Source organism: Geotrypetes seraphini, chromosome 6 (genome assembly GCF_902459505.1).
Source record: "Geotrypetes seraphini chromosome 6, aGeoSer1.1, whole genome shotgun sequence".
In the NCBI taxonomy this organism is placed as follows: Eukaryota; Metazoa; Chordata; class Amphibia; order Gymnophiona; family Dermophiidae; genus Geotrypetes; species Geotrypetes seraphini.
This window is the reverse complement of record NC_047089.1, coordinates 222872469-222895150: the sequence shown is the minus strand read 5'-3', so window position 1 is coordinate 222895150 and position 22682 is coordinate 222872469. Positions and strand designations below refer to the sequence as shown.

General features: G+C 45.1%; 1 protein-coding gene across 10 annotated transcripts in view; it reads left to right on the top strand.

Annotated features, from left to right (window-relative positions):
- The window catches only part of ANK1 (ankyrin 1), a 355025-nt gene that overhangs the window by 237708 nt on the left and 94635 nt on the right, over positions 1–22682 (top strand). For all 10 annotated transcript variants that reach the window (XM_033948942.1, XM_033948947.1, XM_033948950.1 and 7 more), the window contains 4 exons: positions 5274–5478; positions 8159–8255; positions 13759–13987; positions 17031–17156. In XM_033948942.1, coding sequence (XP_033804833.1) covers positions 5274–5478; positions 8159–8255; positions 13759–13987; positions 17031–17156 — 657 coding nt within the window. The remainder of the gene's footprint in view (positions 1–5273; positions 5479–8158; positions 8256–13758; positions 13988–17030; positions 17157–22682) is intronic.

Sequence of the window (22682 nt, the reverse complement as noted above, 5' to 3'; positions counted from 1 at the left end):
GATCCATGCCAGGATTAGAGTGCCCTGCATGGTTCAAACTGCAAGTCTGATCCTAGAGACAGTAAGAGAAATAAATGAAAAGGCAAAACTGCCCTTCTCCCTCAACTCCAGCAGGATTGGCGGAGCTGCTGCTAGATTAATTTGAGACTTTGGGCATAAAAGAGAGGAATAATTGGGGGACATAAGAGACAAGAGATTGACTGGAGGGATGTAGGCAGATGTGAGAAGGTCAGAAAAGGAATCAGTAGGGAGAGAGGGGCTAGAATGGTGAAGAGAGACCTGGGGGGGGGGCTTGTGAAGACACAGGAAGAGTGAGTAAGTGAATTGCATGGAGGGAAGAAGATAGGTAAAGAGAGAGAATGGGCCTATCATAGTTGTGGTGGCTCAGGGGAAAGGAGAGAAGAGTGACTGAGGGAATGTGGAGAGTGTGAAGGGAGAAAGTAACCAAACAGCAATGAGGAGATTGGAGGGAGTGTCAGGAAAGTGTAAGGATAAGAGTGAGGGGATAGTAAGGAGGGAATATATAAATAAGGGGTCCAAAGGGACTTTGTTGGGGATGAAGTGAGTGATTCCCTCCTATTGTTTTTATCACTCCCCATTTACCGTCCTTTTTTATTAATTTTACTTCGATGTATTTTAAACAACCTCTCCCTCCCCTACTATCCTTTCGTTTCATGTATGTTAATTTAAATCTGTCATGTATTTTTAACATTTGATAAACTACCGTTTTTATTTGCTCCCTTTAATTGGTTTTATAATTTGTTATAATGTACACCGTCTAGACATGTATTTTTATAGACGGTATATCAAAAATAAAGAATCTTGAATCAGTGTTGGGAAGGGAACGTGTGAATCCTGAGTTGCTACTGTATTGTTCCTGGAGATTATCTTTCTTCCACCCTCATTCCACACCCTTCCTCCCTCTGCTTTCTATTTCTCTCTCCTCCCCAGTGGCATAACGAGGATGAGAGGCACCTGGGGGGGTGGCATCCCTCCCCAGCCTACATGTCCACCCCCCGCTCCCACCTGACCCGCGCTCCCTCCCCCTTCCCTCGTACCTCTAGTTGAAGTTGTTCATGGTGCTCAACAACGTGCTCCTCTCAACCCCATCAGCTCTCCCTCTGACATCACTTCCTATGCGCGGCACCCGAAAGTGATGTCAGCGGGAGAGACAACGGGAGTCATGAAGAGCACTTTGTTGACCGCCACGAACAACAACTTCAACTAGAGATATGGGGGGAAGGGAAGGGGAGCACGCATGGAGGGGAGTAATGAGAAGAGGCGGGGGGCGGAGAGGAGGAGGGGTGCCAACACACCCAGGGCGGACCTCCCCCCTCGCCTCCCCCTTACTACATCACTGCTCCACCCCTCCTCCTTGCCTCAATCCTCTGTCTTTCCTCCCTGAGATCTCTTCTCCTGCTCCCTCTGAAGTGTCCTTTCCCTCCCCATTCCCTAGAATTTTCCCTACCTTCATTCTGTATCTCCCTTCTACTTCTGCTACTATTACTTATCATTTCTATAGCGCTACAAAGTGCTGTGTTTTGAAAAGCCGTCTGGACGTCTGGTAAAACTGACTAATGGGGCAAAGATAGGTCTTCATTTTATGTGGCCCTGTTTGCCCAGTTAACTATGCGGGCACCACACTGAACATCGTCGATCTCCTCATGTCTTCCAGTTCCGCCTTGACTCCACTCTTGGACCGCCCCGACACTGCCCAGATTGTGCTGTGACATTTGGAATCAATATTCTGCAGCACCGATTATCAACAGCTGGCCAGCTCAGCCTAGTTCAAGCAGGCAGGAGCCCCATAGAGTTTTTGTAAATTTGCTGAAAAGCAAACTTCCTTTAAGATAAATTGTGGGTGATTTAAAGTAGTGCTTCTTATCCCATTCCTCAGGACACACCCAGCCTTACCATGTTTGTGAAGACAAAAACGTGGGTGCATGACCCTGCCTCCCAGCCCTACACCACCCACACTTCCTTGCCCCACCTCCCACTTTTCACCCATTTCCTTAGTCCCCCTTCCATCCTCTGTACCCTTTTAGCCTTTTTAGTGCTTCTCTTTCTCCTTCCAAACCCCCTCCCTTGTGGGTGCTTCTCTCTGTCCTTCCAACACCCCCTCTCCTGCAGATGCTTTTCTTTCTTTCACTCCCCTTCTCTTCTATGTTTCTATGTTTCTGCTGGTGCTTTGCTTACTTTCTCTCTCTCTCTCCAGCCCTCCTCCACTTCAGATGCTTCTCTCTCTTTCTCCTTCCAGCCCCCCTCCTCCACCATGGAAGCTTCTCTCTCTCTCCTTTCAAACCCCTCTACCCCATAGGTGCTTCTTTTTCTCTCCTTCCAACCCCCCTCTCCCGCAGATGCTTCTCTGTCTCTCTCCTTCCAACCTCCCCACTCCTGCAGGTGCTTTTTGTTCTCTCTCCCTCCTTCCATCCCCCACCCCCCTCTTCTCTCCTGCAGGTGCTTTCTCCCAACACCACGCCCCAGCAGGATCTGGTGGCATGATTTCTTTTTTTCGCTTTCTCTCTCCAGTACCCCCACCTTGGAGTCGGGTATGGCTCTCCCATGTCCCCCCACCTACCTTCTCTGCACTGCAATCTTTGGGCTGCTGGCAATATCTGTGAGGTAAGCCTGCTGCTTTTGGCCTGCCCCAGAATACTTCTCTCTGCAGTGTCCTGCCTACATGGAAACTTTAAGTCACAACAGAGAGAAGGCTTCCAGGGCTTGCCAAAGGCAGCAGGCTCACCTCGCAGCCCGAAGATTGCAGTGTGGAGGAGGTAGTTGGGTGTGGACAGGGTTGAGCCATACCTAACTCCGGGGTGAGAGTGAACAATTCTGGATGCCGCACCTTCAAAAAGATATAAAAGGAGGAAGGCTACTAAAATGGTGCGTAGTCCTCATCATAAGGCATATGGGGACAGACTTAAAGATCTCAATCTGTATACCTTGGAGGAAAGGCGGGATGGGAGATATGATAGAGACATTTAAATACCTACGTGATGTAAATGTGTATGAGTCGAGCCTCTTTCGTTTGAAAGGGAGCTCTGGAATGAGAGGGCATAGAATGAAGTTAAGAGGTGATAGGCTCAGGAGTAATCTAAGGAAATACTTTTTTACAGAAAGGGTGGTAGATGCGTGGAACAGTCTCCTAGTAGAGGTGGTGGAGACAGAGACTGTGTCTGAATTCAAGAAAGCCTGGGATAGGCACGTGGGATCTCTTAGAGAGAAGAAGAGTTAATGGTTACTGCAGATGAGCAGACTGGATGGGCCATTTGGCCTTTATCTGCCATCAAGTTTCTATGTCTAAGTAAATCCGGACTTATGGTAACCCTATCCACAAAGTGCTGTTTTTTATTCTGGAAATCTGTCTCATGCATATGCATTGTGGATATCTTGAAAACCTGACTAGCTGTATGTGCCCTGAGGTTTGGGTTGAGAAACCCGAGTTAAAGAACATTAGATGATCATGGATTCTGCTGTACAGCTTCAGCTCTGTAAAAGGCATGTTTTTTTATGGCACATGGAAAATACTGTACCTGAAATTTAAAACAAATGCCCTAAGAAGGATTTGATAATGCAGGCAATGCTGTATAGGTAGAATCATGTACTATGTTATTGGATTATAAAATAATGCATTATATGGATTGCAATATATGACTATATATAAAGTAGTGATTCATTATAATATTCACCCTGAGGCCTGGAAATGTAGTGGCTGCAGGTCCCTCACCAAATACATCGTAATGGCAACCAAAACTGTTTGAACTTAGACCTTATATTTGAAGATTAAAAGAAGTCATATTCATTTGAATATGTCTCTTTGGACTTTTACCCACTGCTGAATTACATCACCGAATAGGAAAATGTGAGCAGGGCTATGAGTTGTTCATAGACTAGACTGAGCGGCTTCACTTTAGTTCTGGAGCCTGCACTGGACTCAAGAGAGGTAATTTTTACATCACTTGAGTTAAAAAACAAACAGATAAAATTGTCTTAGGTGTGGGCAGATAAGTATGCACTGCCATACAGCAGGGGCATTTTAAGAAATTTAGGGATGGTTGGGAGCCATTAACAAAATATTGTACAGAATGAATATTATTTTCTCCCTTTGTTCATACACGTCCAGGGTGGGAAGGGAGGGAGGGAATATTTTATGATTTATTATGCTTAAATACAATTGTTGGATATAAGGGGGTAAGGGATATTTGATGTGAGTTAAACTTTGATGGTATTTTAAGTGTTGTTAAAGTATAAAATAATTGTATCTTATGTTACACTTGTTGAAAGTTTTAAAAATGAATAAAGACTTTAAAAAAAAGTATGCACTGTTGACCCATAGCATGTGCTTTTACATAGTATGGCGTACATGTTCTAGAGATACAATGTGGGCACAGCTGTGAGATTCACACATTATAAAATACAGTAAAACCTTGGATTGTGAGTATTTTGCAAGACGAGCAAAATGTTTTATTAAATTTTAACTTGATAAACGAGCGATGTCTTGCAATACGAGTATGTATATGTGCGACACATCATCACAACTGAGCCGAAGATGCTGTGAAGTCTTGCACTGTATAAAGACCATACTCTTCAAGAAAACTCTGTAAAAAGAAATAATACCGCAAGTCTCAAACTCCACCTCTCAATAAAGCCAACTACCCCAAACAAATAACCTTACCCATTTCTTACTCTTTTTGAAAATGACCATTTTTTTTTTTTTTGTAAGTTCTTGTTGTACTACATCTTGGATAATTCTTTTGTTATCCACCTTGAACTGCAAGGTAATGGCGGAATAGAAATCCCTAATGTAATGTAATGTAATATATGCGTGTCACAGCTGAGCCGATGGTTCTTCTCTCTCTGACGCTGCCAGGTCTTGCAATACCAGTACGTACTACAGTACGGTATTTTCTATTAAAGTTTGTGGGTTGTGGAACGAATCGTCTGAGCTTCCGTTATTTCTTATGGGGAAATTCGCTTTGATATACGAGTGCATTGGATTACAAGCATGTTTTCAGAATGAATTATGCTTGCAAACCAAGGTTTTACTGTACATGCATATCCTCTTTTACTTAGGCCTTGGAGCAGATGTGAATGCCTGCACCTGCAGTCCAACGGGGTAATTTGTTAAGGGCACATAAGTACATGTTGCATTTTATAAAACAGGCATTATGTATGTGCTTATGTGCCTTGTCTGCCTAAGTGCCTTGTTATACACTTACCCTCATAATATGTACATCTTATTGTATTATGACCAGAATCTCTTTTCTTCACAGGCTCAACCTGTACCAGATGAACTTGTTTCAAAGCTGCTGGGCAACCAGGCCACATTCAGCCCAATCGTAACTGTTGAACCCCGACGGAGGAAGTTCCATCGCCCCATAGGGCTGCGCATCCCTCTGCCTCCGTCTTGGAAGGACAACCCGCGGGATAATGGGGAGGGAGATACCACAAGTCTCCGCCTGCTCTGCAGTGTCATTGGTGAGATGCACCTCTTTATCAAGAAAAACTCAGTCTTAGGTCTATAACTTGCATGCCAGGGCTCAGAGAGATATCAGATAGGGCAGTTGTTGACCAATCAAGGCCAACACACATTCCTCAGTTTATAATATAGTTATCTCATTCTGAGGCCCTAATTGTTATCTCTCTAAGGTCCTGATTTTTCTCTGTCTCTCTGGTTCTCTTCCCCCTTTCCTTCTACCCTCTCAATCTCCAGCTCCAACTCCCTCCAGTTTTTTGGTGTGTTTCACCCAAGTGATAATACTTATTCATATGCCTGTCTTCATAGGCACAAAGATACACACATGCACATGAAAACACACTATTATATAGGCACATGTAACAAATACACAACACATGCATGTGCACACCTATCAACACACACACAGATACAGAAAGAAACACAGACACAAACACACACAGACACATTTACTCATGCCTCATACCGCACACTTTAACATGTCTTATCACACCGAGGACCCGGACAGACATGCATGAGTTTGCAAATGGAGGAAGGGGAAGTGTGTCATGTTGTCACACACCGTCTGCACTCTTCAACTTGTCTGCACCTTCTCTATCTTCCTGCATGTAACTTGTAAACCGCTTTGATTGTAGCCACAGAAAGTTGGTATATCAAATCCCATCCGCTTCCCCTTAATGCCTTGTCTGTTACCTCCATACAAAGCTGCTCCCTTTTGATTGTTGCAGTTGTCCGGGTCTCGCTGCGACCACCTACCCAGACGTGGCAAGGCCCAGACAACTGCAACAATCATGGCGCCAACCGCACAAGCCTAGGAGAACTTGCTCCCTTTTGATTGTTACTCTAAATAACTTGGGATAGTTATCCCAGGCTAATTAGAATAAAGGTGCTTTGCACTAATCTCACAATGTGTATCCATACCTTATTTAATCAGCCAGCTAAACCATGCCAGCATCCAAAGGAAGACTCGTTTTCTTTCATTTTCAACTGTTCTATTGCAAATAAGTTAACTAGATAACTTACTACATGTTGAAGAGTTCAGCCTGGGTAGAATTAGGATTACCAGATATTTTTTTTTTACATTAAAAAAAAAAAGAGGATGCATGGGCTCGCCCCGTTATGCCCACAGCCCCGCCCTGTTCCGTCCCCCAACCCCGGTCCCACACAAACCTCTTCTCTTCAGGGCCGCATCTAAAGGACATCTGCGCATGCATGGATGTGATCAATGATGTTACATGCATGTGTGCATGCATGCAACGTCATTGTGTTATAGCCGTGCATGCGCAGATGCTCTCCAAATGCGGCCCAGAGCTCAACGGTTTTCAAAACCCAAACAAACTGCCAGGTTTTGAAAACCCGTCCAGATGCTTGGATAGTCCTCTAAACTGAAGACATGTCCGGGTAAATCCTTGGCAAGATGAGTCCTTGAAGTTACATAGATACATAGAGTATGATGGCAGAAAAGGGCCGACGACCCAACAAGTCTGCCCACTCAAAGAACCCTCCCCTTAAAAGAGCCCCCCCCCTAAGCATTTCCCCAGAGTGAACCCACATGTTGGAAGCTGATCATTTGAATGACAGATTGCCAGACTGAAGGAGTGAAAGATGAGTGGTTGGAGAAATGGATTCTGAATTATTGCAAAGGTAGAAGTTAAGCTTTAGTGAAAAAAGGATGTCCTTCCTCCCTTAATCCCACTATCTTATAACTCCTCAAGTCCTGAATCTACCAGACCCACCCAAAGGTATAAACTATCCTTCCCCTCTCTACACGGTATTTGCTATACAGGCAAACTGGGAAAACCCCTTCTCTTCAGAATCACGGGTCTTTGGATCGACCTTACTACCCCGCTGCGGAACCTGGGCTCCCTCCAATTATTCCGCAAGCAACTGAAAGCCTGGCTTTTCACTAAAATGTAATTCTATCCCCCCTTACTCTTCTCTTCTATATATAAGTTCATGTAAACCTTTTTTTTTTTCCTTCTCTTCCTATATTTTAAGTTCTTGTAAACCGTGCTGAGCTCCACAACATCCGTGGAGATGATGCGGTATATAAACTTAAGGTTTAGTTTAGTTTAGTTTAGTTTATTGGTTCAATGCAGGAAGGAAGTTTGTCTTTCTCCAGAGTAGAATAGGACAGAGAGCTAAGGACAGCTTGCTCTGGAGCCCAAGATGCTCTGCACGGACAGAAGCAGAGAATACTCATAAGACTAGAGGGCTGAGGAAAAGACCAGTAGGATCAGAGAGGTGCTTGGAGGAAAGAAACACGAACCTGTCAGGTTTCTCAGTGACTGGAGGAAATGTGTCACTTGAAAGGGATGAGCTGTGAACCCAGGAAGTTAATGCTAGCTTGAATTATATAATGCAAATGAAAAGACAATAAATGTAAGCATTCACATACAATTGTGTGAGCAAAACATACTAATCATGGCTATAATGTACAGGGGTAACATGAGAAGAAGTTCCTGAATTGTGTAAGGAGTGATAATCCACCTCATGCATGTATCAGAGGGAATGTGCGGGCAGGAAAGATCAGTTAGAAAATGAGCCACAGCCTCTGAAGCATTAGCTTAGAAAGTTCCAGAACACATTTTTGAGTACAGGGAAGAAAACAAGGGAAGAAACCTGTAGTACTGTGTCAGCCTAATAGTACTGAATATAAGCCTAATCTGTTTATTCTTCAAGGGGGAACGGCCCAAGCCCAGTGGGAAGATATAACAGGAACAACCAAACTGGTCTATGCCAATGAGTGTGCCAACTTTACAACCAATGTGTCTGCGAGGTAAGATACACGGGTGTTCATACAGATAGCCACATGTGTAAAGCCAGATTGGAGCAGACACAAATGGTTACTCAAGACAACCTCCCTGAGCTTAGAAAGCCTGAAATGCCTGAGCTTGTGGGAAGGATAGTTTTCAAATGGTTTTAGCCAGGTAATCAAATAGTTACCTGGACAGAATTGTGAGGAAGGTCAGCAGAAACTTACCCTCTCCTCTCTGTAAATATAAACCAAAAAAAAAAATCTTTATTTATAAGGTTTCAATTTGATGGTAATTAATAATCTTATGCACAAAAGGGAGAAAGAAAATCCAAAGTAGTCTGCAGTAAACAACAGCAACCAGAAAACGACGAACAGACTGCAGATAATGTACAAGGGTCCCTTGGTTGGCTATAAGGTTGTATATGTTACTGCATTTACTAATAAACAACGCCTGCATCTTGTACATTATCTGCAGTCTGTTCGTTGTTAATTAATAATCTTATAACATTTACTTCCCCTCTAATTTAAATATCTGTTGCTTATGTTTGACTTATTCTTGCTATACACCGCCTTGAATGGATTTCTTCAAAAAGATAGTAAATAAATCCTAATCCCTCAGCTAAAGACAAATACTTTCAACTACACCAAAAAGAAATAGGCCTGGGATTCAGGGAGCATTAAGTTGTTCAACAATGTGCAGGAAATTTATAAGGAAATCCCTGCCTGTGTTTGAAGTTGTGGATTTGATCCCTGCAGCAGAGATGTTGCTAAATCAATGGGTACTAATGTACCTTTCTAGTGCAGTAGGCACATCATTCTTGAACCTGTGTGTTGTGTACCTCCAATCGCAAGATCTGGTATAGAGAGCCTCATTTACATTTTTCTTCTCCACCTCCCCTCACTCTGGACTGTCCTGTAATTCCTTAGTTTTATTCTCTACATGCAAGATGGTAGGAGTCTGTCTGTTCTGCTCGTGTTTATTTTTCCTTTAATTTCGGGGTTTTACCCAGTCGTGAGGCTTTTCGGTGCTGCAGAGGATCCCAGTTGCAGGACATCTCTGGCTGCAAGAGAACACAAATTCTGAGGGCAGTGGTCTGTAGCCAAGAGGCAGCCTGCTTTGCAGGGCACTTGCTTGGCTAGCTTGCACTACCAATTTGGAAGCTCAGGGACCAGTGGCGTTGTAAATGGGGGGCTTGGGGCAGTCTGCCCCGGGCACCACCTTTATGGGGGCGCCAGAACTTCTCCTCCTCTCTGCCCCCCTGCGAAACTCTTTAAATGTTTGCCAGCATGAGTAGGATCTTCCATCTGATGCTCGCGCTGGCCTCAGCTCCCTTCTGATGTCACTTCCTGGTCACGGGACCAGGACGTGATGTCGGACGGGAACCGAGGCTGTCTACGCCACTGTCAGTTACCGTCTCCTTGGGAGCAAAGTTTATATCTGCATTCTCCAGTATGTCAGTCTTTTCCAACGTGGAGTCTTAATCTCATTCTATGGGCTCTCTGTAGATCTCCATATGAGCCTTTGGAAAAAGTGTCAGGGATGGACCTGACAATTAAAACAACATTTTTAGTGGCGGTCACATCAGCACAATGGGTATCTGAGCTGCAGGCTTTATCCTGCAAAGAGCCTTTTCTCAGATTTTTGGAGTCTGGAATATCACTGCAAACAGTTCCCTCTTTCTTACAGAAAGTAGTATCAAGTTTTCACATCAGCCAAGAAGTACGGTTTCCTGCCTTCATGTCCTCGTGGTCCTAGAAGAGTGACAAAGTTCTGAAGGTGCTGCATGTTCATGGAGTGTTCCTTCATTATCTAGAAGTGACAAATGAATTTCTACTGTTGGATCATCTCTTTGTGCTGGCAGGTACTAGCCACCGGGGCCAGCCGACTTCGAAAGCGACCATTTCTAGATTAATTTCTATGGCAATTTCTTCGGATTATATCACAAGCAGAAAGAAACCTCCAGTATCCTTAAAGGCACATTCCACTAGGAGCATATCATCTTCTTGGGCAGAATTTAGAGCAGTTTCCCCTGAAGAAAATTGTAGAGCAGCCACATGGTCTTCCCTCCGTACTTTCACAAAGTTTTATAAAATGGATGTAGCGGCCAAATTGGATATTGCGTTCGGATTTTCAGTACTTTCAGCAGGCTCATCTGTCCCACCCTAGAATCAGCACTGCTTTGGTACGGTTCATAGACAAAACCGCGGAAGACAAAGGCGCGCGCCGACAACTGAGCGCAAGACAGAGGCATGCGCCGAAGAAAATGACAGTTTTTAGGGGCTCCAACAGGGGGTTTTGTTGGGGAGCCCCCCCACTTTACTTAATACAGATCGCGGCGGCATTGTGGGTGGTTTGGGGGGTTGTAACCCCCCTCATTATACTGTAAACTTAACTTTTTCCCTGTTTTTAGTGAAAAGTGAAGTTTTCAGTAAAATGTGGGGGGTTACAACCCCCCAAACCCCCCACAACGCCCCCACAATGCGGCGCAATCTGTATAAAGTAAAGTGGGGGGGTTCCCCCCACACACCCCCGTCGGAGCCCCTAAAAACAGTTATTTTCTTCGGCGCGCACCTCCGCAATGCGCTCAGTTGTCGGCGCGCGCCTTTGTCTTCCGCGGTTTTGACCGGACACCCTTTGGTATGTCACACAGGTTCAAGGGAAGATTAGGTACTTACCTTGTTAATCTTCTTTCTAGTAAATAGACACATCATTCTTGAAGCTCGCCCTGACAGATGTACATTAGCCTGCCTTCTGTCTCAGACATGCCCATATTGTTGGATATTTTGTTTCTTTGCTCTGTCTAACAAGGGCGCTTCTTTTTTTAAAGAGACCATGGGGTATTTTCCAGATCTCCAAGACTGTTAGTGCAGGTTGCACCCAGATAGGTGGCTTGTTCGTTCTACCTCGTTATATGTTATAAATGGTTCATGATTATTGTGTGTTACATGTTGTACTATGAGCAGAACAGACTTGTTTCTCGGGGATAGTTCCCATACCCCTCCCTGTTATGTTTTCTTCTCTAGAGCTGAGCATCTGCTTTGATACGAACTGAAGAATTACAGGACAGCCCAGAGGAGAGGCAGAGCAGAAAAATGTAAATGAAGCTCTCTACATCAGAACTCGCGATCAGAGGTACATAACCCACAGATTCAAGAAGAATGTGCCTATGCACTAGAAAGAAGATTATCAAAGTAAGTACCTAATCTAATCTTCCCTTGAAAGAGCTGGCCTCTACATGTTCAAAGAGACATTCCAAAGGGTTATGCTAGCTAATTTTTTAAAAACGGAAAAATCTAGCCAGGTAAATTCTCTTTTAAAAAAATCAGCGTGGAGCGCTATTCTATAAAAGGCACTCTAAGCATAGTGCTTAGAGCTGTTTTCCACGTCAGGCTTTGGACACGAGGATTTACACCAAGTGGAACCTGGTGTAACTCCTGGTGCACAAGATAGGTGCAGATCCCTGATATTCAGAAATACTGCGTGCATCTTTGGTGAAGGCCCTGACCCACCCATGCCCCTCACATGGCCACGCCCCTTTTGAGTTGCCCGGTATCAAGTTTCAAGTTTCAAGTTTATTAAATTGTTTGATTAAACGCTTTTCCAATTTCAAAGTGTTTTACAAAAATAAAAACAGAGTTTAAAAACAAAACTAACTTATACATAATGTTCTACTACACAAACGAGGGTAACATCCTTGGGACAAAAAGAAAACTAGAAACAGTGGGAAAATGGGGAAGAAATACAATTTTTGTTTAAAGAGAACATAAAAGGAAAACACATTAGGGAGGTAAGGAAAATAAAAAGGCCTAAAAAATGTCATTATAAAAGTATAAAGGTATATATTTAAGGGAAAAGAAGTTAACTGATATTATTGCTCAGGGATTAACTGATGTAATTAAAAAGAGAACTATCAGTTAAATGCTTCTTTAAAAAGAAGACACTTTAAGTTCTTTTTAAAAGTTTGCAAATCTTGTTCTAATCTTAAATACAAAGGGAGAGAATTCCATAACATTGGGGCAGTAACAGAGAAAATTGACGCACAGCGGGTTCCGATAATTTTCAATGAAGGAACATTAAGGGTAGATTGAGAGGCTGATCTGAGAACTCTGGATGAACTGTAAGGGATCAAGAGCCTATCTATAAAAGCAGGAGTATTGGTTTTTAATGTGTTAAAAACTAGAAGAGCTAATTTATAATTAATCCTGTAAGATATAGGCAGCCAATGAGCATTTTGTAATAGAGGTGTGACATGATCAAACTTTTTAGAACCTGTAATAATCTTTATTGCAATATTTTGAATGAGTTGAAGACGTCTTATATCCTTTTGGTAAGCTCCTTTTAATAAGGAGTTACAATAATCTAATTTTGCGATAACTAAGGAGTGAATTAATGTATTAAGGGAAAATGAATCGAGAAGTGGGGCAAGCGAACGAATCATCCTTAACCTGTAGAAACAATTTTTAACGAGAGCACTGATGTGTGCTTGGAAAGTGAGATTGTTATCTATTAAGACTCCCAAAATTTTTGTGTTGGTTGTTTGATTGAGGGGCTTATTGTCAATTATTATTGGACTAGTAAGTTGAACTCCTTCTTTCCCTGAGAAAAGCACAGTGGAAGTTTTAGTTATACTTAGAGATAATTGATTGTTATTTAACCATTCATGAATTTTGGCTAACTTATGATTGATTTCTGATATGTCATGTGAACTGTTGGGATCAATAGTGTGCAAAAGTTGAAAATCATCTGCATAGGCATATACTGTAAAGCCTATGGATTGACAGAGTGTTAAAAGTGGGGCCAAGTAAATATTGAACAGTAATGGGGAAAGTATGGATCTTTATTTTATTTTTTCTATTTATTGGGACTTATTAACCACTTTTTTCATGAAGAGATTCACACACCCGCAAATCCTAATTGGAGCCAATTCACTGCAATAATTAGTTTTAGTGCCCAATTATTGCTAGTTATCGACTCATTAATTAAATTGCACGTGCAGCTCAGGCACATTCCCAAAACTGGCGCACAATTTTGGGTTCCATTTATAGAATCCTGGAGTTAGTGTCCAAATGTTTGGCAGCTAACTTTAGATGATCTTTTCTTGAATTTATCTTATTCACACATTTGGGTTAATTTTATTAGTGTATTATTTTGTGTAAAACAGCATTTCACTACCAAAATCAGTACTTATAAAATTGTCTAGGGATAAGCATGCATAAAAGTACACGTTACTGACACATATCTCATCTTTTTATGTAGTATAACATATATGGATGAAGGTTGGATGGAGCTAGGGCAGAGTTGTACGATATATGTGTAGATTTAAAAATCTGGGCATATTTGTGCTGTTTTAGGCATAAAAGGTCTGCCTGCCTCAAAGCAGGTATAAGTACTATATATGCAGGAGTTTTTTTTTTAAAGACAGATAAGTGCCTAGATGTCCTGCCACAAAAATAAATCTTACTATTTACGGAGCTAGTGATAGAATTGTTAGAAGACCCCCAATAACTTGTTACATCTTTCTAGATTTTGGTTGGCAGATTGTCCCCGGACAGCAGAAGCTGTGAACTTTGCCACATTGCTGTACAGAGAGCTGACGGCAGTGCCATATATGGCAAAGTTTGTAGTATTTGCCAAGATGAATGAAACTCGGGAAGGGCGGCTGCGGTGCTACTGTTTAACTGATGACAAAGTGGACAAGACCCTGGAGCAACATGAGAATTTCAACGAGGTGGCCCGGAGCCGGGACATAGAGGTATAGACCAAACAAGTTCACCCTTTATATTCCACACTGCAGCCACACCTACATGTATATGGACATATGCAAAGATAATCCATTAATGCAGTTGTTTCCAAACTGTGGGTTGGATCCCAAAATGGGGTTCTATAAACAGGGCAGCGCCCCCTCCCTCTGGAACTAGGGTTACCACATTTTCCGTTTGGAAAATCCGGACCCATTAGACCCGCCCCCCAGGCCCCCCCAGTTCCACCCATCCCCGCCTCATCATGCCCTAGCCTCACCCCCTGCTGCCTGCTCTGGAGGCACGCATGCAATGCGATGATGTCATCACATTGCCCTCCTGCCCGACGACGATTTTGAGGGAGGCTTTTCAAAACCCGGACAAAGTGCCAGGTTTTAGAAAGCCGTCTGGACCCCAGGACATGTCCTCAAAAGGATGACATGTACGGGGAAATCCGGAAGTCTGGAACCCTTTCTGGATATCCACTATGATCTATGCCAGGGGTGCACACACTTTTTGGGCTTGCGGGCTACTTTTAAAATGACCAAGTCAAAATGATCTACCAACAATAAAATTTTTAAAAACACAAAGCACACTGTACGCAGAAAAAATGTTAATTATCATTTATATTCTGGGGGGTTTTTCAAAGAGATCAAGGAAGATGACTTTATGCAATGTCACTTCAGTAACAACTATACAAAAATAGACAAATATACCCCCTCCTTTTTTACTAAACTGCGATGGCGTTTTTTAGCGCAGGGAGCTGCGCTGAATGCCCTGCGCTGCTCTCGATGCTCATAGGCTCCCTGAGCTAAAAACCACTATTGCGGTTTAGTAAAAGGGGGCCATAGTGCAAAATATAGACAGCAGATATAAATTCTCAAAACGGATACATTTTGATCACTAAATTGAAAATAAATTTATTTTTCCTACCTTTGCTGTCTGGTGATTTCATGAGTCTCTGGTTGCGTTTCCTTTTGACTGTGCATCCTTTCTTTCATTTCTTTCTGCACTCAGGCCCAACAATTGTCCGTTTCTATTCCCTCCCTCCTTCCTTCCTATGTCTTTAGTGCCCCCAGTGCCCCTTCCTATGTCCTTAGTGCCCCTTCCTATGTCCTTAGTGCCCCCAGTGCCTCCTTCCTCCTCTCCTTAAGAGATCCCACATGTCTGTGTCATGCTTTCTTGAATTCAGACACAGTCTTTGTCTCCGCTTATCTACCACCCTTTCTGTAACTTCATCCCATGCCCTCTCACCCTGGAGTTTCTTTTCATTTGAAAGAGATTGGTCTTATGCCAATTTATGTCACATATCCCCAGACAATTTAAACATATCTATCATGCCTCCCCTCTCCCACCTTTCCTCCAGAGGGAAGGCTTCTGGGTCAGCCGCCGGCAGCGCGTGGATACCACTGCCAGTGGCCTGTAGCTGCTGGGTGGGTGAGCTTGAGCCCAAACTGGGCAGGCCAGGCCCACCCCAGGGCAGAATCATAAGTAAAATATAAGCCAAGTGGGTAGTATGCTAAAAGCCGCGAGGAGTGTCGCTACTCTGCCAGTCATAAAGAGGAAGAAGGAGGGAGAAAGTGAACAAGGACCGAGGATGAGAGTAGGAAGGGGGTGGAGGGAGTAATCTGCAAGTATCAGTTTGGGGATAGGGGTGACAAAGACACCTTCCTACCCTGGGACTAAAATATCTGGCTGTAACTCTGACTATTAATGTTTCACAGAACAATGTTTCCTATACAAACAGGGAAAAATGCAGCCTCTGTCCTGTATTGACCAGTTTATTTGCACAAATAATCTATCAGTGCATTACCCACCCCTTTAACAAAACTCCAATAGCGATTTTTATTGCAGGCCGGTGCACTGAATGTTCTGTGCTTCTCCTGACTCTCATAGGAACTCTTGAGTGTTGGAAGCAGTGCAGAGCATTCAGCGCACCGGCCTACGCTAAAAACCGCTATCGCAATTTTGTAAAAGTGGGGTAAATGCAGTCTCTCCTGTACAGACAGGGGACTATGTACAGATTTTATTTATTTCCACATATAACATAGACATGTCTGGACATCATAATCGTCCCTCCCAAATAAAATATCAGTAAATCAAGCCAAGACAAAATTCATCAATTAAAAGACAGGTCAATACCAAAGTACGTAGACAAATCAATTCACAAAGAAAATCACATTCAAGCAATTCAGAAATACAAGCAGGCTTTAAATCATACATTACTGTCAGAAAAATGTAAAGAGGAGATTTTCAGCTGGAATAAGCATTAGCATTAATATATCGGCCATAGGCATAGTTTGGGGTGAGTGGGGGGGGGGGGGGAATTGTTAATGCCAAATTGATTACAAACCCCTGCTGCCATTTTGACTTTCTTAACACCCCATCCCCCTTCATTCTGTTCCTCAAAGTAGGTAGGAGAAGTATCCTAGTGGTCCTGGCACTAGACAAAGGACCTAAACCAGTGTCCCGCAAATTGTTTTTGCTCCAGCACACTTAACAGAGCAAATGTTTTTCTGTGGCACACCCACACCCACATCCCCGCCCCACACGAACCTCATCTTGTTTCCTAGAGGGCCTCTGAGCATGCACAGATATCGATGCAATGACATCACACGCATGCACACAACGTCATCACGTGATGGGAAGAGAGTAAGCAACATGACTGCCAAGCAATTAGCACTCTGTACATATTAGTATTGAAAGTGAATTCCAGTCTCTTGTTTCAGCTCTTGCTACTAGAGCTAGCCAGACTGGGAATGCTACTGTGCAAACACTTGTCTTATGGAGACCCCTGCTGGTAAGCCGAGGAACAGCTGTGAAGTTGATTGCAGCTGGATAAGAACTGGAATATCCTGAGCAAGGCATATGAATAAAGATGAGGGGGGGATGTGCTGCAGTTGTATAAAGTGTTATTTCATGAACAATGAATAAACGGAAGTCAGGCAGAGAAGGAGAAGTATAATTTAATTCTATGTTCTTGTTTTGCATTTATTATTTCTTTCTGTGGTCTCTGTTATAAATACATGGAAACCTTCTGTTGCTATTTTCATCTAGGTGCTGGAAGGGATGCCACTGTACACAGAGCTCTCCGGGAACCTGTTACCTCTGAAGAAAGCAACGCAACAGCGCAGCTTCACCTTCCAGGCCTTCCGTGAGAACCGCCTTGCCATACCTGTGAAGGTACATGTCTCTCTGGTACAGAGAAGTATTACCATACTGAGTGGTGTAGTAAGGGGGGGGTCCGTTCTGGGCGCTGTCTTGGTGAGGGCGCAGGCACTGCCCCCCCCCTCGCTCCCTATCTGCTGCACGTGTGTGCCGCTTCCCTTCCCCCATACCTCTGTAATGTTTCTGGTGTAAGCAGCAACCACCAAACTGCTGTTGCACCAGCGTCTGGTCTTCCTCTTACATCACTTCCTGGACCCACACCTAGGAAGTGATGTCAGAGAAAGAGCCAACGCTAGCGCAACAGCAGCTTGGGGTTGCTGCTCATGCCAGGAACATTACAGAGGTACGGGGGAAGGAAAGCGGCATATGCGTGGCAGGAGGGGGCAGGGAAGGAGCATGTGGAGGTGGGGGGGTGTAGAAGAGGGCGGAGAGGGGTGCCACCGCTCTGGGTACCTCTCACCCTTGCTATTCCACTGACCACACTTGAAACGCTGGAGAATGTTAAAAGTTTATTAGAATAAAACTCAGCACAGCCATGTTTCACCCTAAGGCTGCATCAGGGGTAAGACACATGAATACACTGAAAAGACAAATATAATAAAAGAGAGCAAAATACCCAAATAAAAGTAATTCTAAGAAATCGACTTTACGAAATGTGAAAATGAGCAGACTCATACATACGAATACACATGTGGATGTGTCTTAGACATTCTTAAAAACCAATCTAACACCCCCCTTTTTTTTTTTTTTTTTACAAACTGTGCTAGCATTTTTTCTCACTTGGTCGCAGTGGTAACAGCTACAATGCTCATAGAATTGCTATGAGCGTCGGAGCTGTTACCTCCGCGGCTGGTGCTAAAAAACGCTAGCACAGTTTTGTAAAAGGGGGTGGGGAGGGTGATAAATCATCAGTGCATCTTCTGACACTTCTAAGGATTTGTATAATCCTGTTGTAATGATGACTTTCTGAGTAATACTTTAAAATACAGATGTCAGATTAATTAATCAAATCAAACATCAAATAAAGACACTCATTCCTTATTCTTGCTATAACAGTTGTTCTGCAATGAGAAATTCAATCTTAAGATTCATCAGTAGTGTAATAAACCATTTCAATAGCCACTCATTCATTATCAAAACAGTATACTCATAAATGTGTTAGAAGGAAAAACTACTGATGTAGTATGTAACTGAATTACTTTAAGAGTTTATTTTTTAAGACAGAACATAAGAACATTAGAACATAAGCAGTGCCTCCGCCGGGTCAGACCATAGGTCCATCCTGCCCAGCAGTCCGCTCCCGCGGCGGCCCAAACAGGTCACGACCTGTCTAAATCACCAGAAGGGGCCCCCTTGCCACCTTGGTTTCCTATCGAGTCCTATCTTCCCATCGAAGTCCTAACCCTCCGGTCTTGCACATGCACATGCACAACCTGGTTGGGTGTCTATACTTATTTTCTGGTTAGCTTTCTCAGTATCCCACGATCCCTTTATCCCTCAGGAATCCGTCCAGTCCCTGTATGAATCCTTGTACCGTACTCTGCCTGATCACTTCCTCCGGTAGCGCATTCCAAGTGTCCACGACCCTTTGAGTGAAAAAAAACTTCCTTGCATTTGATTTGAACCTATCTCCCTTCAGTTTCTCCGAATGCCCCCTCGTACCTGTTGTCCCCTTCAGCCTGAAGAATCTGTCCCTATCCACCCTCTCTATGCCCCTCATGATCTTGAAGGTCTCTATCATATCACCCCTGAGCCTCCTTTTTTCCAGAGAGAAGAGCCCCAGCCTATCCAACCTCTCGGCGTATGGGCAGTGTTCCAGCCCTCTTACCCTCCAGCCCTCTTCGTTGCTCTCCTTTGGACTCTCTCGAGTACCGCCATGTCCTTCTTGAGGTATGGTGACCAATATTGAACGCAGTATTCCAGATGTGGACGCACCATCGCTCGATACAATGGCATGATGACTTCCCGCGTCCTGGTTGTTATGCCCCTCTTTATGATGCCCAGCATCCTGTTGGCTTTTTTCGAGGCTGCTGCACACTGTGCAGATGGCTTCAGTGATGCATCCACCAGCACACCCAAGTCTCTCTCAAGACTGCTGTCTCCCAACAATGCCCCCCCAATTGTAGTTGAACAACGGGTTCTTTTTCCCTATATGCATGACCTTGCATTTTTCCACGTTAGAGCGCATTTGCCATTTGTTTGCCCAGTCTTCCAGCTTGTCTAGGTCCCTTTGCAGGTCCTCACACTCCTCCCTGGTGCTAACTCTGCCGCACAGTTTGGTATCATCTGCAAATTTTATAACCTCGCACTTTGCCTCCTTTTCCAGGTCATTGATAAATATGTTGAAAAGTAATGGCCCCAGCACCGATCCTTGGGGCACACCGCTCGTGACTCCCCGCCAGTCAGAATATTGGCCCTTTACTCCGACCCTCTGCAGTCTATCCGACAACCAGTGCTCGATCCATCTGTGCACATCCCCTCCCACCCCGTGGTTCCACAGCTTCCTAAGCAGCCTTTCATGTGGCACATTGTCGAAAGCCTTTTGAAAATCGAGGTAAATGATGTCGATGGGTTCCCCATTGTCCACCCGACTGCTTATTCCCTCAAAGAAGTACAGAAGGTTCGTTAAGCACAACCTTCCCTTACAGAATCCGTGCTGGCTTGTTCTCAGTAGGCCATTTCTCTCGATGTGCTCGCAAATGCCGTCCTTGATCATAGCTTCCACCATCTTCCCTATAATTGAAGTCAGGCTCACCGGCCTGTAATTCCCAGGGTCACCCCTCGATCCCTTCTTGAAGATAGGTGTGACATTCGCCAATTTCCAGTCCTCTGGTACCTCTCCAGTTTTCAAGGATAGGTTGCAAACATGCTGGATAGTGCCCGCTATTTCTTGTCTTAGTTCCTTCAGAACCCTTGGGTGGATCCCGTCCAGACCCGGTGATTTGCCGCATTTTAACCTGTCTATCTGTTTGAGGACATCCTCCTTACTTACCTCTATGTGCTCCAATTTTTCAGCCTGTTCCCCACTCATGAGCTCCTCTGAGTCCGGTATATTAGATGTGTCTTCTCTCGTGAAGACCGACGAGAAGAACGTGTTCAACCTCTCAGCTACCTCTTTATCCTCCTTAATCACTCCCTTCCTATCCCCATCGTCCAACGGCCCCACCTCCTCTCTCGCTGGTCGCTTCCCCTTTACGTAACTGAAGAATGCCTTGAAGTTTTTCGCCTCCCTGGCCAGCCCCTCTTCGTATTTCCCTTTTGCTTTTCTAACCTCTCGGTGGCATTCCTTTTGGCATTTCCTGTGCGCCTGGTGATTTTCCTCCGTTGGGTCCTTTTTCCATCTCCGGAAGGATACTTTTTTGTCATTTATTGCCCTCTTTACTTCTGTTGAGATCCAAACCGGGTCCTTTGACCGCTTGTTCTTGCAGCCTTTCCTGAAACTGGGGACGTACATTCTTTGTGCTTCCTGCAGGGTGTCCCTGAATAGGGTCCAGCGCTTTCCACAGTAGCTGCAGTGGTGGATGCCCCGAGAAAATTTAGCGAAGGGGAAACCATTCAGACCACCACCCCACCAGCTGGTGGTCTCCACGGATGCCTCCAAACATGGATGGGGGCACACCTTCTCCATCTTCGCACAGGAGACACATGGTCTGCCCAGGTGTCCTCACTCCATATCAACCTACTGGAGCTCAGGGCCATAGGGAATGCCCTCGAAACCTTCAATCAATGGGTGACAGGCAGGACAGTCCTCATCCAAACAGACAACCAGGTGGCCATGTACTACATCAACAAGCAGGGGGGCACAGGGTCAGCCTCGCTCTGCAAGGAAGCCTGCCGCATTTGGGAGTTCGCCATCGCCATTCAGTGCCCCATCCAGGCAACCTACCTCCCGGGGGAGCAGAACGACCTGGCCAACAGTCTCAGCCGTCAGCTGGACCCCTATGAGTGGTCTCTCAACCCAGCGGTGACGAAGAAGATCTTCAGCACCTGGGGCACACCGAGCATCGACCTGTTTGCGACAGAACTGAACACAAGATGCACGATCTTTTGCTCAAAGAGACCGACCCAGCGCTGTCTCAATCCCGACGGCCTGTCCCTGAGTTGGAACCACGGACTCTTATACGCCTATCCACCAACACCTCTCATACCCAAAGTCCTGCAGAAGATCCTCCAGGACAGAGCAACGGTGATCATGATTGCCCCGTTCTGGCCCCGGCAACCATGGTTCCCGTTCCTGCAACGGATAGCGGTTCACCCACCTCTCCGCCTCCCAATCAGCGCAGATCTCATAACACTACACGGGAGCGCCACCCTCCATCACAACCTGCGCTCCCTAGCCCTGACCGCATGGATGTTGAGAGGATGAACCTACCACAAGACGTGGAGCACATTCTCATGGCAGCCAGAAGACCTTCAACCCGAAAATGCTACGGATTGAAATGGAGAAGGTTCCGCCACTGGTGCACGAACACACAGCGAGACCCTTACAACTGCCCCATACCGGACATCCTGCAGTACCTACTAAGCCTATCTCAGAAGGGCCTAAAACCTACTTCCATCAAGGTCCACCTAAGCGCGATCGCGGCGTACCACGCTGGCTTGGACAACTCACCGGTGTCGGGACACCCGGTATTCGCAAGATTCATGAAGGGACTGTCCAATCTGCACCCACCGGTCAGACCACCACCGCCCGGATGGGACCTGAACTTGGTGCTGCATCAGCTCACCCTCGATCCCTTCGAACCCTTGGGGGAGGCAGACCCCAGATTCCTGGCTTGGAAAACCCTCTTCCTGACTGCCATTGCATCGGCCAGACGTATCAGCGAGATCCAGGCCCTGGTCCATCACCCCCCCTACACACTGCTCCATGAGGACAGGGTGGTGTTCAGAACCCACCCCCGATTCTTGCCGAAGATGGCGTCAGCGTTCCACATCAACCAGTCTATCATCCTCCCCGCACTCTACATTCACCCACAGGGGGGCTCGCAGCCACTACAGCGACACCCCTTGGACTGTGTACGGACCCTGACCACCTACATTAACAGGACACAACAGACCAGACAAGCCTCACAACTGTTCGTCTCCTACGACCATAACAGGCCAGGACGGCCGGTCACCAAACGCACGCTCTCGCGCTGGATATCCCAGTGCATCTCTTTCACCTACAGAAGAGCGCAGCGTGAACCGCCAGTGGGAGCCCACGCCCACCAGCTCAGAGCCGTAGCCACCACTCTGGCTCATCTACACCATACACCAATAGAGGACATCTGCAATGCAGCCACTTGGTCCTCCTTGCACACCTTTACCAAGCACTACTGCCTCGACATAGCATTCCACGCCCCGAATGCATTCGGCCAAACAGTCTTGCAAGTGGCCCTCCCCTCCCGGGAGGGACACCAACCACTACCACTGCCTTGACAAGCACTGATCAAGTAGGGGGGCACAGATACTGATTAAGTGCCAGCCAGTACTACATGTCTAGACTAGAGGTTCAATATGCAAGTACTAATTGTTACACGCAATTACGAATTGTTACCGTTT